The 17,490-nt window shown below is 36.7% G+C and overlaps 1 protein-coding gene and 1 long non-coding RNA gene across 6 annotated transcripts in view; one reads left to right on the top strand and one right to left on the bottom strand.

The window, feature by feature from the left end:
- The window catches only part of LOC133619473 (uncharacterized), a 38,926-nt gene that overhangs the window by 10,929 nt on the left and 10,507 nt on the right, over positions 1-17,490 (bottom strand). The gene's annotated exons all lie outside the window — the stretch shown is intronic.
- Positions 1-17,490, top strand: part of LOC133619471 (tenascin-like) — a 237,236-nt gene that overhangs the window by 214,898 nt on the left and 4,848 nt on the right. For all 4 annotated transcript variants that reach the window (XM_061980515.1, XM_061980512.1, XM_061980511.1 and 1 more), the window contains 6 exons: positions 7,039-7,169; positions 8,003-8,135; positions 10,140-10,291; positions 12,505-12,601; positions 14,201-14,362; positions 17,145-17,308. In XM_061980515.1, coding sequence (XP_061836499.1) covers positions 7,039-7,169; positions 8,003-8,135; positions 10,140-10,291; positions 12,505-12,601; positions 14,201-14,362; positions 17,145-17,308 — 839 coding nt within the window. The remainder of the gene's footprint in view (positions 1-7,038; positions 7,170-8,002; positions 8,136-10,139; positions 10,292-12,504; positions 12,602-14,200; positions 14,363-17,144; positions 17,309-17,490) is intronic.

The raw sequence follows: 17,490 nt of genomic DNA, 5'->3' as shown, positions 1-17,490 counted from the left end.
GTTCATCATCTTGTCCATCACCTTGTCCATCACCTTGTCAATCATGTCGTCAATCATGTCATCAATCATCTTGTCAATCATGTCGTCAATGATGTTGTCAATCATCTTGTCAATCATCTTGTCAATCATCTTGTCAATCATGTTTTCAAATGTGTCATCAATTATGTTGTCCATGATTGATGATGTCGTCAATTATGTTGTCAATCATGTTGTCCACGATTGATGTCGTCAATTATGTTGTTGGCAATCATGTTGTCCATAATGTCGTCAATTATGTTGTTGGCAATCATGTTGTCCATGATGTCGTCAACTATGATGTTGGCAATCATGTTGTCCATGATGTCGTCAATTATGTTGTTGGCAATCATGTTTTCCATGATGTCGTCAATCATGTCGTCAATTATGTTGTTGGCAATCATGTTGTCCATGATGTCGTCGATTATGTTCTTGGCAATCATGTTGTCCATGATGTCGTCAATTATGTTGTTGGCAATCATGTTGTCCATGATGTCGTCAATTATGTTGTTGGCAATCATGTTTTCCATGATGTCGTCAATCATGTCGTCAATTATGTTGTTGGCAATCATGTTGTCCATGATGTCATCAATTATGTTGTTGGCAATCATGTTGTCCATGATGTCGTCAATTATGTTGTCAATCATGTTGTCAACGATTGATGTCGTCAATTATGTTGTTGGCAATTATGTCGTCAATTATGTTGTTGGCAATTATGTCGTCAATCATGTCAATTATGTTGTCGGCAATCATATTGTCGATGATGTCATCGATTATGTTGTTGGCAATCATGTTGTCCATGATGTCGTCAATTATGTTGTTGGCAATCATGTTGTCCATGATGTCGTCAATTATGTTGTTGGCAATCATGTTGTCCATGATGTCGTCAATCATGTCGTCAATTATGTTGTTGGCAATCATGTTGTCCATAATGTCCTCAATTATGTTTTTGGCAATCATGTTGTTCATGATGTCGTCAATTATGTTTTTGGTGATCATGTTGCCCATGATGTCGTCAATTATGTCGTCGGTTATGTTGTTGGCAATCATATTGTCCACAATGTTATCAATCATGTCGTCAATTATGTTGTTGGCAATCATGTTGTCCAAGATGTCATCAATTATGTTGTTGGCAATCATGTTGTCCATGATGTCGTCAATTATGTTGTTGGCTATCATGTTGTCCATGATGTCGTCAATTATGTTGTTGGCAATCATGTTGTCCAAGATGTCATCAATTATGTTGTTGGCAATCATGTTGTCCATGAGGTCGTCAATTATGTTGTTGGCAATCATGTTGACCATGATGTCGTCAATTATGTCATCAATTATGTTGTTGGCAATCATGCTGTCCATGATGTCGTCAATTATATTTTTGGCAATCATGCTGTCCATGATGTCGTCAATTACGTTTTTGGCAATCATGTTGCCCAAGATGTCGTCAATTATGTCGTCGGTTATGTTGTTGGCAAACATATTGTCCAATATGTCATCAATCATGTCGTCAATTATGTTGTTGGCAATCATGTTGTCCAAGATGTCATCAATTATGTTGTTGGCAATCATGTTGTCCATGATGTCGTCAATTATGTTGTTGGCAATCATGTTGTCCATGATGTCGTCAATTATGTTGTTGGCAATCATGTTGTTGGCAATCATGCTGTCCATGATGTTGTCAACTATGTTGTTGGCAATCATGTTGTCCATGATGTCGTCAATTATGTTGTTGGCAATCATGTTGTCCATGATGTCGTCAATTATGTTGTTGGCAATCATGTTGTCTATGATGTCGTCAATTATGTTTTTGGCAATCATGTTGTCCATGATGTCATCAATTATGTTGTTGGCAATCATGTTGTCCATGATATCATTAATTATGTCGTCAATTATGTTGTTGGCAATTATGTTGTCCATGATGTCGTCAATTGTCATCAATTATGTTGCTGGCAATCATGTTGTCCATGACATCTTTAATTATGTCGTCAATTATGTCGTCAATGATGTTGCTGGCAATCATGTTGTCCATGATGCCGTCAATTATGTTGTTGGCAATCATGTTGTCCATGATGTCGTCAATTATGTCGTCAATTATATTGTTGGCAATCATGTTGTCCATGTCGTCGATTATGTCGACAATCATGTTGTCCATGATTGATGATGTTTTCAATCATGTCGTCGACGAGATCAAATGTCAATTATTTCATCAATTATGCTGTTGATACCCCGAAGGGAATAAGCAGTAGAAAATGGATGGATGGATGGATGTCGTTGATTACTTTGTCGACTGTGTTGTCAATTAAATCAAATATCGTCAAGGACGTCGTCAATGATTTCAATTATTTTGTCGATTATGTCGTCTAATAGATCTATCGTCAATGACGTAGTCATTGATCGTCGTTGATTATGTTGTCAATTAGATCAACTATTGTCAATTATGTTAATTACATCATCAATGACACCGTCTATTATGTTGTCATATAGATAATTCGTCAATGACGTCGTCATTGATGTCATCAATCGATTATTGCATTATTCCGTTGATTTTGTTGTTGATTATTGTCAATTATGTCCTCACGTACATTGTTAATGACGCCGTCAATGACATCGTCGATTTTTTCTATTATTGTTTCTGTCGTGGATTACGTTATGTTAACTCGATCAAATATTGTCAATTATGTTAATCACATCGTCAATGACATTGTCTATTATTTCGTCGATTAAGATGTAAAATAGATCAAACGCCGGCGATTATTTAGTTGATTTTGTCGTTTCTGTCGTCGATTACGTTGTTGATTATGTTGTCAATTAGATCAAATATTGTCAATTACAGTATGTTAATTACATCATCAACGGCATCGTATATTTTTCCGTTGACTGTTGTCAAATAATCAAATGTCAATGACGTCGTCAATTGTTGTCGATTATTTTGTCGTTTCTGTCGTCGAATACACGTTGTTGATTATGTTAACGAGATCAAATATTGTCAATTATGTCGTCAATTACATTGTTAATGACGCCGTCAATTACATTGTCGATTATTTTGTTATTTTGTCGGTTCTGTCGTGGATTACGTTATGTTAACTCGATCAAATATTGTCAATTATGTTAATTACATGGTCAATGACATTGCCGATTATTCCGTCGATTAAGATGTGAAATAGATCAAATGTTAATGACGTCGTCAAATATATTTTGTTGATTATTTTGTCGTTTCTGTCGTCGATTACGTTGTTGATTATGTTGTCAATTAGATCAAATATAGTCAATTATGTATATTACATCGTCAATGACATTGTCCATTTTTCCGTCGACTGTTGTCAAATAGATCAAATGTCAATGACGTCGTCAATTATGTCGTCGATTTTGTCGTTTGTCGTCGAATACATTGTTGATTATGTTAACTACATCAAATATTGTCAATTATGTTAATTACATCGTCAATGACATCGTCGATTATTCTGTTGATTATGTTGTCAAATGGATCAAATGTCAATTACGTCGTTAATGACGCTATTAATGACGCCGTTGATTATGTTGTAGTTTCCGTTGTCGATTACGTTATGTTGTCAACTAGATCAAATATTGTCAATTATGTTAATTACATCGTCAATAACGTCGTCAATGACTTTGTCATGGATGTCAACTTTTATTTAATTGATAATGTCGTTGATTATGTTGTCAATTAGGTCAAATATTGTCAATTATGCTGTCAACTATGTTATCGATTGTATCGTCGATTATGTTGTTATATCAAATGTTGTCGTTGATTACGCTGTCAAATATGTCGTCGATTATGTCAGTGATGTTTTCAATAATAGCAATTATTTTGATGATTATGTAATCAATTATGTAATCAAAAAGATCAAATGTCGTCCATGACGTTGTTGATGACGTCATCTACGTCGTTGACGATGTTGCCGATGATGTTGTCAAACATCAAAGGACAACTATGTGGTAGATTATGTGGTAGATTATGTTGTCAAACAGATCAAATGACAATCATGTTGTCGATTATGTTGTCAACTATGTGGTCGATTATGTTGTCAAACATCAAATGACAATTATGTGGTTGATTATGTTGTCGATTATGTTGTCGATTATGTTGTCAAACATCAAATGACAACTATACGGTCGATTATGTTGTCAACTATGTGGTCGGTTATGTTGTCAAACATCAAATGACAACTGTGTGGTCGATTATGTTGTCGATAAAGTTGTCAAACAGATCAAATGACAACTGTGTTGTCGATTATGTTGTCAACTACGTGGTCGATTATGTTGTCAAACATCAAATGACAATTGTGTGGTGGATTATGTTGTCGATTATGTTGTCAAACAGATCAAATGACAATTATGTTGTCGATTATGTTGTCAACTATGTGGTCGATTATGTTGTCAAACATCAAATGACAATTATGTGGTCGATTATGTTGTCAAACATCAAATGACAATTGTGTGGTGGATTGTGTTGTCGATTATGTTGTCAAACAGATCAAATGACAATTATGTTGTCGATTATGTTGTCAAACAGATCAAATGACAATTATGTTGTCGATTATGTTGTCAACTATGTGGTCGATTATGTTGTCAAACATCAAATGACAATTATGTGGTCGAATATGTTGTCAAACAGATCAAATGACAATTATGTTGTCAATTATGTTGTCAACTATGTGGTCGATTATGTTGTCAAACATCAAATGACAATTATGTTGCCGATTATGTTGTCAAACAGATCAAATGACAATTATGTTGTCAACTGTGTGGTCAATTATGTTGTCAAACAACAAATGACAATTACGTGGTCGATTATGTTGTCAATTATGTTGTCAAACAGATCAAATGACAATTATGTCATCGATTATGTTGTTAACTATGTGGTCTATTATGTTGTCAAACATCAAATGACAATTATGTTGTCGATTATGTTGTCAAACATCAAATGACAATTGTGTGGTCGATTATGTTGTCAAACAGATCAAATAACAATTATGTTGTCGATTATGTTGTCAACTATGTCGTCGATTATGTTGTGTCATCAATTATGTCGTTAATTATGTTGTTAACTATGTGGTCGATTATGTCATTGATTATGTTGTCAATTAGATCAAATATTGTCAATTAAGTTGTAGATTGTGTCATCGATTATGTTTGATCAAATGTTGTCGAGTACGCTGTCAATTATGTTGTCAATTATATTAAATATTGTCAATAACGTCAGTGATGTCGTCAATAATAGCAATTATTTTGACGATTAAGTGATCATTTATGTAATCAAAAAGATCAAATGTCGTCAAGGACGTCGATGACGTTATCTATGTCGTTGACAATGTTGTTGATTATGTTGTCAAACAGATTTAATGACAATTATGTTGTCGATTATGTTGTCAACTATGTGGTCGATTATGCTGTCAACCATGTGGTCGATTATGTTGCCGATTGTGTCGTCAATTATGTTGTCAACTGTGGTTGATTATGTTGTCAACTATGTGGTCGATTATGTTGCCGATTGTGTCGTCAATTATGTCATCGATTATGATGTCAGTTATGTCGTCAATGTCGTCAATTATGTTATCAATAATGTCAACAATTATGTCATCAATAATGTCAACAATTATGTCATCAATAACCTTGTCAATTAGACTAAAAGTCATCAATGACTTTGTCAATTAGATGAATTGTCATCAATGACCTGGTCAATTAGATGAATTGTCATCAATGACCTTGTCAAATTATATGAAATGTCATCAATGACCTTGTCAAATAGATGAAATGTCATCAATGATCTTGTCAAATAGATGAAATGTCATCAATGACCCTGTCAATTAGATTAAATGTCATCAATGACCTTGTCAGTTGGATGAAATGTCATCAATGACCTTGTCAAATAGATGAAATGTTATCAATGATTTTGTCAAATAGATTTAATGTCATCAATGACCTTGTCAAATTAGATGAAATGTCATCAATTACCTTGTCAATTAGATGAAATGCCATCAATGACCTTGTTAATTAGATGGATTGGCATCACTGACCTTGTCAAATAGCTGAAATGTCATCAATGACCTTGTCAAATAGATGAAATGTCATTAATGATCTTGTCAAATAGATGAAATGTTATCAATGACCTTGTCAAATAGCTGAAATGTCATCAATGACCTTGTCAAATAGATGAAATGTCATCAATGACCTTGTCAATTAGATGAAATGTCATCATTGATCTTGTCAAATAAATTAAATGTCATCAATGACCTTGTCAATTAGATGAAATGCCATCACTGACCTTGTCAAATAGCTGAAATGTCATCAATGACCTTGTCAAATAGATGAAATGTCATTAATGATCTTGTCAAATAGATGAAATGTTATCAATGACCTTGTCAAATAGCTGAAATGTCATCAATGACCTTGTCAAATAGATGAAATGTCATCAATGACCTTGTCAATTAGATGAAATGTCATCATTGATCTTGTCAAATAAATTAAATGTCATCAATGACCTTGTCAATTAGATGAAATGCCATCACTGACCTTGTCAAATAGATGAAATGTCATTAATGACCTTGTCAAATAGATGAAATGTCATTAATGACCTTGTCAAATAGCTGGAATGTCATGAATGACCTTGTGAAATGGATGAAATGTCATCAATGACCTTGTCAAATTAGATTAAATGTCATCAATGACCTTGTCAAATTAGATGAAATGTCATCAATGACCTTGTCAAATTAGATGAAATGTTATCAATGACCTTGTTAATTAGATGGATTGCATCACTGACCTTGTCAAATAGCTGAAATGTCATCAATGACCTTGTCAAATAGATTAAATGTCATCAATGACCTTGTCAAATAGATGAAATGTTATCAATGACCTTGTCAAATAGCTGAAATGTCATCAATGACCTTGTCAAATAGATGAAATGTCATCAATGACCTTGTCAAATTAGATGAAATGTCATCAATGACCTTGTTTAATGTTGTCCAGAGAAGAAGTCCCCATGACCTTCTGCTCTCTGCTCAGACGTGGACGCCCCCCAGGAGCTGGCAGCCAGCAAGGTGCAGACAGAGACGGCCATGCTGACCTGGAGGCCGCCTCGTGCCGCCATCACTGGCTACATCCTCAGCTTTGAGTCTGCCGACGGCGTCATCCGGGTAAGGAGAGTCCGCCCTCATGCACCTTCTGCCTTCCTCCTCCTCTACATGAAGACCCCGACTTTTAACTCCCATCCAAATATCACTTTTTGAATGGTGCAAACCACATATTGACCAGCTTTTCAGGGCCGATACTGATACCGATTATAGTCGCCAAGGAGGTCGATATATGGAGCCGATATTAGCAGTAAAACGATAGCGCGTACAATTAGGCATGATAACACTCCTACAGACATCGCACATGGGACGGTTTAGTAAGTGTGAATAGTTTTGGTTATATTGTAAAACTTGCAAACGTTGCTTGGAGTGATGAATGAAGAATCATCTCGAGCAGGATGACTCGTAGATGAAATGGGACTTATACTTCCGGTTCAAGAAGTACATTTTCAACCCGCAGCACCTGCAGTGAGGGAACTCGTCCAAACAAACACACCTTTTCAGTGTGTCTGTCGGTGTTTTATGACAACTATTTGTTCAATACAAACCATTATGGCAGTTAGCAAAGAAAAATCCATGAATTAGCCGCACCGTTTTATAAGCCACAATGTACAAAGCGGAGGAAAAATGGTCAACACAAAGCCCTGGAAGCTGGAGGTTTCCAAGACGGATCCTACATTTGATCTGGGTTAGTTTTTGCCTCATCCCTCACTTAAAGCGTGAGTGAAAATGCGTAAAGAATAAGTCTGAAAGAGAAAAGAGATGATGGAGTATTATCTGCTCACAGATGCTACTTGGTGCTTGTTTGAGCACACTGCAGCCTCGGTCACACGCAGGGTCCTCACAGGAATGAGGCCTGCCTACTAATAATGTCTGACGTGGCCGCTCTTCCTCAGGAGGTGGTCCTCAGTCCCACCGCTGTGTCCTACAACATGGTGCAGCTCAGCGCTTCAACACAGTACTCGGTCAGGCTGCAGGCCATCGCTGGTCCCAAGAGGAGCCGAGTCGTCGCCACGGTCTTCACCACCAGTGAGTCATGTGGAACACCAGCACCTCTGCTACCTTCCTCTTGGTCTCATCTCATTTCTAAATGCTCCTGTCGTCTAAACGCAGTGCAATTTACTGCCAGAAATACACAAATGTTCGCAAAAAAAGTAATCAACCATTTTCTGCAAGTAAAAAATTATTCGCAAGAATTAAAAAAAATGTTTCAATTAAAAAAACAACGATTTGCAAGTAATATAATAAAATTTCTGTCACGTAAAAATTGATTCGAAGGGTAAAAAAATAAAAAATTCTGCAAGTGTAAAAATTATTTGGTATGAAGTAAGTTATTTAATTAAAACAATGATTCACAAGTACAAAATACTATTTTCTTCAATAAAAAAAAAATATATTTGGAAGCATAAAAACAATTTTCTGAAAGTAAAAAATGTTTTCGCAAATATAAAAAACAACTTTGTTCAATTAAAACAACGATTCGCGAGTAAAAAATACATGTTCTGCCACTATAAAATGATTAAAAATGAAAAAAACAAAACTTAACTTTTACTTTTCTGCAAGTATAAAAAAAAACTAATATTCAATTAAAAAACTATTCAAAATTTTCTTCAGTTAAAATTTTTTTTCGCAAGTCAAAAAACTATTTTCTACAGGAAACAAAATGATTCGAAGGTAGAAAAAAAATGTCTTCAAAAAAACAACTATTTTCTGCATAAAAAAAACAATTTGCAAGTATAAAAATAATTAGGTACAAAAGACTATTTTTTAATTAAAAAAGTGATTTGCATGTGTAAAAATTATTTTCTGCACATAAAAAAAATATTTGCAAATATAAAAACAATTTTGTTCAATCAAATCAATGATTCGTAAGTCAAAAATAAATGTTCTGCCACTATAAAATGATTTAAAAATGAAAAAAAACTTAACTTTTACTTTTCTGCAAGTATAAAAAAAAAAATTTCAATTAAAAAAATGATTTGCAAGTCAAAAAACAATTTTCTGCAAGAACAAAATGATTCGAAGGTATAAAAAAAATGTCTTCAATAAAAAAAAATGTTGCAAGTACAAAAAAATATTTTCTTCAATTTAAAAAAATATTCACAAGCATAAAAACTATTTTCTGCATATTAAAACGATTTTCAAGTATAAAAATAATTCAAAGGGGAAAAAAAAGTTTTTAATTTAAAAAATGATTCACAAGTACAAAAGACTATTTTATTCAATTAAAAAAACTATTTGCAAGTATACAAATTATTTTCTGCAAGTAAAATTTTTTTCCGCAAATATAAAAACAATTTTGTTCAATTAAAACGATTCACAAGTAAAAAAAAAAAAACAATTTTCTGCCAGCATAAAAAAGATTCAAAGGTAAAAAAAAAAAAATTCTACAAGTAAAATGTATTCAATTAAAAAATTTTTTGCAAGTATATCAACAATTTTCTTCAGTTAAAAAAGTGACTCGCAAGTACAAAAAAAAAAATGTCTGCGAGTATAAAATGATTCAAAGATATAAAGAAAAGGTCTTCAATAAAAAAAAAATTTGCAAGTACAAAAAAACAATTTTCTTCATTTAAAAAGGTCACATTGCGTTTAGACTGAAGTCATATTTAATATGATCAGATTCCAATCAGATTCAGGACTACTTCCTGATGAGGCCTGAATCTGATGCCAAAAGATCAGATTTGATCACTTTGGAGCGTTTACACTGGCAACAAAAATCCCATTTTGGTGTGCAGAGTAAACGTAAACAATTAATCGCAAGTATAAAAAAAAAATGTCTTCAAGTTCAAACTTTTGGCGGTAATATTCCACCCTGTGTGATCCACACACTTGCCTGTAATTCACACTGTGCAGCGACAGGTGGTGCTGCTGAGTCAATCTAAGTTATCAGTGCATGGTGCCGTCCGCCAAAACCTACTTGCCAATGGTTGGGCGAAAGTAAAAAAATGTTGGTAGAGACATTTCACTCCGTAGGTGTGAAAGTGGATATTGGTGAAGTTTTTGCCCCCAACACTGTGGTGTGTTTGACAGCCGGCGTGCTCTACAAATACCCCAAAGACTGCTCTCAGGCCCTGCTGAACGGGGAGAACACGTCCGGCCTGTACACCGTCTACCTGGGGGGCGACGAGAGCCAAGGCCTGCAGGTCTACTGCGACATGAGCACTGACGGAGGAGGATGGATGGCAAGTAGTGTTCCTTTTCTAACATGACTCCAGCACCATCATCACCATCCTTTCATACAGAATCATGCAGCGTTTTGTACAATGTGACCCCCAAAATGTTATCCATTCCTTCATTTTTTTAAAAACAGACAACTATTTTTTGTGTTTGTAAACCCTTTAAAATGTTTTTAATGGTCTTTAAAAGATGCTAACAAACAGTAGTTCACACTTATATTAAGGGTGTCCCGATCACTTCCAATATGATACTGAACATGGAGGTGATACGATACCAGCAGCAATCATACATTATTTGGTAGTGTAGAAAAGGGGTGCACAACAACAACAACAAAAAAATAAAAAATAAAATAAAATTGTATATATATATATATATATATATATATATACACATGTAAATATAGACTTGTTCAGGGTGTACCCCGCCTTCTCTCCAAGAGCAGCTGGGATAGGCTACAGCACCCCCACGACCTTGAGAGGGACATATATATATATATATATATATATATATATATATATATATATATATATATATATATATATATACAATCGTGGTCAATAGTTTACATACACTTGTAAAAAACATAATGTCATGGCTGTCTTGAGTTTCCAATAATTTCTACAACTCTTATTTTTTTGTGATAGAGTGATTGGAGCACATACTTGTTGGTCACAAAAAACATTCATGAAGTTTGGTTCTTTTATGAATTTATTATGGGTCTACTGAAAATGTGAGCAAATCTGCTGGGTCAAAAGTATACATACAGCAATGTTAATATTTGCTTACGTGTCCCTTGGCAAGTTTCACTACAATAAGGCGCTTTTGGTAGCCATTCACAAGCTTCTGCTTGAATTTTTGATCACTCCTCTTGCCAAAATTGGTGCATTGACTTGTTTCTTCAGCATTGTCCACACGTTTAAGTCAGGACTTTGGGAAGGCCGTTGCAAAACCTTCATTCTAGCCTGATTTAGCCATTCCTTTACCACTTTTGACGTGTGTTTGCGATCATTGTCCTGTTGGAACACCCAACTGTGCCCAAGACCCAACCTCCGGGCTGATGATTTTAGGTTGTCCTGAAGAATTTGGAGGTAATCCTCCTTTTTCATTGTCCCATTTACTCTCTGTAAAGCACCAGTTCCATTGGCAGCAAAACAGGCCCTGAGCATAATACTACCACCACCATGCTTGACGGTAGGTGTGGTGTTCCTGGGATTAAAGGCCTCACCTTTTCTCCTCCAATCATATTGCTGGGTATTGTGGCCAAACAGCTCAATTTTTGTTTCATCTGACCACAGAACTTTCCTCCAGGTCTTATCTTTGTCCATGTGATGATGTGATGATGTTCGCAGCCGAGTGTGAAGCGACTGGGATGAGAATCAGCACCTCCAAGTCCGAGTCCATGGTTTTCGCCCGGAAAAGGGTGGAGTGCCATCTCCGGGTTGGGGAGGAGATCTTGCCCCAAGTGGAGGAGTTCAAGTACCTCGGAGTCTTGTTCACGAGTGAGGGAAGAGTGGATCGTGAGATCGACAGGTGGATCGGTGCGGCGTCCTCAGTAATGCGGACGCTGTATCGATCCTTCGTGGTAAAGAAGGAGGTGAGCCGTAAGGCAAAGCTCTCAATTTACCGGTCGATCTACTTTCCCATCCTCACCTATGGTCATGAGCTTTGGGTATTGACCGAAAGGACAAGATCACGGGTACAAGCGGCCGAAATGAGTTTCCTCCGCCGGGTGGCGTGGCTCTCCCTTAGAGATAGGGTGAGAAGCTCTGTCATCCGGGGGAAGCTCAAAGTAAAGCCGCTGCTCCTCCACATGGATAGGAGCCAGATGAGGTGGTTCGGGCATCTGGTCAGGATGCCACTCGAACGCCTCTCTCGGGAGGTGTTTCGGGCACGTCAGACCGGTAGGAGGCCACGGGGAAGACCCAGGACACGTTGGGAAGACTATGTCTCCCGGCTGGCCTGGGAACGCCTCAGGACCCCCAGGAGGAGAAGGACGAAGTGGCTGGGGAGAGGGAAGTCTGGGCTTCCCTGCTTAGGCTGCTGCCCCCGCGACCCAACCTCGGATAAGCGGAAGAAGATAGATGGATGGATGGATGATGATTATTATTATTATTATTATTATCACTTCATATTGCAGTGTTCCATGCCTGATGTTCACAAGTGTTGACTTCAGTCTACAGTATAGTCAATCACATGACTTGTTCTGCTACTCTTCTAGGTCTTCCTCAGACGCCAGAGTGGCAGACTGGAGTTTTTCCGCAACTGGAAGAATTACACGGCGGGCTTTGGAGACATGACGGATGAATTCTGGCTAGGTGATTGCTACTCAACATAGGAGAACATGGAATGGATATAGAGTACTTTTCACATTGCCATAATGGGGTATTGTGTGTAGAATTTTGAGGACAAAAATGAATGTATTCCATTTGGGAATAATTATTTTATAAAAGAAACAAAGTTGCAGCATTACATTCATGGCAGTCCAAATATAACCAGTGATGATGTCCTTTTTAGTGGACAAATGATGAGTATTATTATTATCTTTATTATTATATCCATCCATTTTCTACCGCTTGTCCCTTTTGGGGTTATAATCGTAGTTTTTTTTTTCTAGAAAACTTCCCAAATATCTCCTATTTTATCCATTATTTTACTTAGAGGTCAAATAATGACACGCCAACATAATATATACAATATTTTTTTTTTACACTTTTTTACTCTTTTTCATTTTTGTCCTCAAAATTCTACACACAATACTCCATAATGGCAATGTGAAAAGTGCTATTTTTCAACTTTGCAAATGTATTAAAAAAAATGTTTTAAAAAGTAAGAAATGACATGTAGATGAGTATTCAGTCTTTACTCGATACTTTGTTGATGCACCTTTGGCAGAATTTACAGCCTCAAGTCTTTTTGAATATGATGCCCCAAGCTTGGCACACCTATCTTTGGGCATTCCTGGATAAAAAACAAGGATTCCCTTCCAACCTGATGGAGCTTGAGAAGTGCTGCAAAGTGGAATGGATATAGAGTACTTTTCACATTGCCATTATGGGGTTTTGTGTGTAGAATTTTGAGGACAAAAATTAATGCATTCCATTTGGGAATAATTATTTTATAAAGGAAACAAAGTTGCAGCATTACATTCCTGGCAGTCCAAATATAACCAGTTATGATGTCCTTTTTAGTAGACAAATGATGATGAGTATTATTATTATCATTATTATTACAATCATAGTTTGTTATTTTCTAGAAAACATCCCAAATATCTCCTATTTTATCCATTATTTTACTTAGAGGTAAAACAATGACATGCCAACATAATATATATATTTTTTTTTTTACACTTTTTTACTCTTTTTCATTTTTGGCCTCAAAATTCTACACACAATACCCCATAATGGCAATGTGAAAAGTACTATTTTTTAACTTTGCCAATGTATTAAACATTTTTTTTTTAAGTAAGAAATGACATGTAGATGAGTATTCAGTCTTTACTCAATACTTTGTTGATGCACCTTTGGCAGAATTTACAGCCTCAAGTCTTTTTGAATACGATGCCCCAAGCTTGGCATACCTATCTTTGGGCATTCCTGGATAAAAAACAAGGCTTTCCATCCAACCTGATGGAGCTTGAGAAGTGCTGCAAAGTGGAATGGATATAGAGTACTTTTCACATTGCCATTATGGGGTTTTGTGTGTAGAATTTTGAGGATGAAAATGAATGTATTCCATCTGGGAATGAGGCTGTAACATAAGAAAAGTGGCGCTGTGAATAAATTCCGCATGCAATATCAACTAACTGACACTTGGATACACTTTCGACAATACAGATAGATACAGGTGGATCAATAAAATATGATACAGGTGACATGATGTCAGATTAAGTAACACAGGAAGTGGTCTCCCCTCAGGTCTGTCCAACCTGCACAAGTTGACAGCAGGAGGACAGTATGAGCTCCGAGTGGACCTGAGGGACAAAGGAGAGAGCGCCTACGCTCACTACGACAAGTTCTCCGTCTCAGAACCTCGGACACGCTACAAAGTCCACGTAGGAGGATACAGCGGAACGGCAGGTAAAGATCTGGACCGATACGGATAGCGATTATGAGTAGTCAAGGAGGCTGATGAGCCATATATTCATGAGCAGTAAACGTGATTTAAACATGAATATTATATGTTTTGTGCGGCGCTAATGTTGTGTTTAATCCATCACAACAAATCTAAACTTAGTTTTTGTTGGTACAAATTCCTATTTTTTCCACAATTTCACAAATTTCAAGATAATTCCCATTCAAATGAATGGACATTTTCAAGGGTCTGCAAAGCCCAAATTTCTCACATTTTCCAGTTTTCACAGTCCACATTTTTCAACCATTTCCAACCGTTCCACCATCAAAACCTTCCTTTGAGTTGGGACATCAAAAGTTTGTTTGTGTTTCGTACAAATTCCCAGTTTTCCCAAATTTCCAGGAAATTCCAAATTCAAATGAATGGACATTTATAGGTTCTACAAGGCCACATTTCTCACATTTTTACCCGATTCGAAACTTTTAACCATCCACACACACTTCTCACCCTGGATATCTAAGGCAAAAACATATTTTCTATTTCCCCAAATTCACGGTTTTCCCGGAATTTCCAGGAATTTAGCCCCATTGACAATGAATGGGCAATATATAAACTTCTGCATATGCCACATTTCTCACCGCATTGGAATGTTCCACTTTCAACACGTTCCACTCACCTTGGACAATCAAACTACCATTTTCCAAGTTCAAAAAAATTCCAGGAATTCCCGGCTTTCCAATACCCTATTTTCACCTTTTGTTCTAAAGTTTTTACAATCCACATTTTTCAACCAATTCCAACCATTCCACCATCAAAACCTTCCTCTAAGTTGGGACATCAAATGTTGGTTTTTGTTTCATACAGATTCCCGTTTTTTCAGGAATTCCCAAATTTCCAGGAAATTACCAGTAACATGAATATTTTAAAGGTTCTATAATGCACAAATTTCTCACATTTTTGCACCATTTTTTACCCTATTCGAAACTTTCAACCGTCCACACATACTACTTACTCTGGATATCGAAAGCAAAAACATATTTTCCATTTCCCCAAATTCTCAATTTTCCCGTAATTTCTCTCCCCATTGACATTGGATATACAAACTTCTGCATATGCCACATTTCCCACCCCATTGGAACGTTCCACTTTCAACACGTACCACTCACCTTGGACAATGAAACTACCATTTTCCAAGTTCAAAAAAATTCCAGGGGCTTTCCAATACCCTCTTTTCACTTTTTGTTCTAAAGTTTTCTCAGTCCACATTTTTTAACCAATACCAACCGTTCCACCATCAAAACCTTCCTCTGAGTTGGGACATCAAAAGTTTGTTTGTGTTTTGTACAAATTCCTGGTTTTCCATAAATTCACAAATTTCCAGGAAATTCACAAATTTCTCACATTTTCAAGTTTTCACAGTCCACATTTTTCAACCAATTCCAACCGTTCCACCATCAAAACCTTCCTCTGAGTTGGGACATCAAATGTTTGTTTTTGTTTTGTACAAATTCCCGGTTTTTCAGAAATTCCCAAAGTTCCAGGAAATCCCAATTCAAATGAATGGACATTTTAAGGTTCATAACGCCCAAATTTCTCACACTTTACACCATTTTTTTCCCGATTTGAAACTTTCAACCGTCCACACACACTACTCACCCTGGATATAGAAGGCAAAAACATGTTTTCCATTTCCTAAAATTACCAATGTTCCCGTAATTTCTCTCCCCATTGACAAAGAATGGGCAATATACAAACTTCTGCATATCCCACATTTCCCACCCCATTGGAACATTCCACTTTCAACACGGTCCACTCACCTTGGACAATCCAATCACCATTTTTCAAATTCAAACAAATTCCAGGAATTCACAAAATTCCCGGCTTTCCAATACCCTCTTTTCACTTTTTGTTCTAAAGTTTTCCCAGTCCACAATTTTCAACCATCGAAACCTCCCTCTGAGTTGGGACATCAAAAGCTGGAAGAATTTGTTGGTTTTCTGACATGGACTTGTTTCTTCAGCATTGTCCACACGTTTAAGTCAGGACTTTGGGAAGGCCATTCTAAAACCTTAATTCTAGCCTGATTTAGCAATTTCTTTACCACTTTAGATGTGTGTTTGGGGTCATTGTCCTGTTGGAACACCCAACTGCGCCCAAGACCCAACCTCCGGGCTGATGATTTTAGGTTGTCCTGAAGAATTTGGAGTTAATCCTCCTTTTTCATTGCCCCATTTACTCTCTGTAAAGCACCAGTTCCATTGGCAGCAAAACAGGCCCAGAGCATAATACTACCACCACCATGCTTGACGGTAGGAATTGGTGTTCCTGGGATTAAAGGCCTCACCTTTTCTCCTCCAAACATATTGCTGGGTATTGTGACCAAACAGCTCAATTTTTGTTTGATCTGATCACAGAACTTTCCTCCAGAAGGTCTTATCTTTGTACATGTGATGTCAAAAAATAAGAGTTGTAGAAATTATTGGAAACTCACGACAGCCATGACATGGACCACAATGGAAACAAGCCTTTTGGCTTTTTGTGCCATCCATTTGCCTTTTTAAGCATTACATGGATTCAATTCTTTAAGATGTTGATAAACTTCTCAATCAATCAATCAATCAATCAATCAATCAATCAATCAATCAATATTATGTCCTTCACAAGTGTATGTAAACCTTTGACCACAAATGTAGGTCAAAACGGCCGGCCGATAATTGGTCGACTGCTGAATGAGACGACATTTATTGTTTACGTGTCAGAAACTGATCCCTGATCTTGTCTTGGAAGGGGACTCCATGACATACCACCACGGTCGGCCGTTCTCCACGTACGACCACGACAACGACATCGCCGTCACCAACTGCGCGCTGTCGTACAAGGGCGCCTTCTGGTACAAAAACTGTCACCGAGTCAACCTCATGGGGCGATACGGAGACAACAGTCACAGCAAGGTAGGTCTTTACTATCCTCATCACCGGATGTTGTTGGATCAATCATAAGACTTTGATTAGGGATGTTTGCATGTCCGTGTGATATTCTGACTTTACGATCGTCCTACGTGGATGATACCAGTACTCGATGTTTTTGTACTTCATGTTGTAAAATATGTTTTATGTTTATTTAGTATTCATGG

This window comes from Nerophis lumbriciformis, linkage group LG20 (genome assembly GCF_033978685.3).
Source record: "Nerophis lumbriciformis linkage group LG20, RoL_Nlum_v2.1, whole genome shotgun sequence".
Classification (NCBI taxonomy): domain Eukaryota; kingdom Metazoa; phylum Chordata; class Actinopteri; order Syngnathiformes; family Syngnathidae; genus Nerophis; species Nerophis lumbriciformis.
This window is presented reverse-complemented; position numbering and strand designations above follow the sequence as displayed.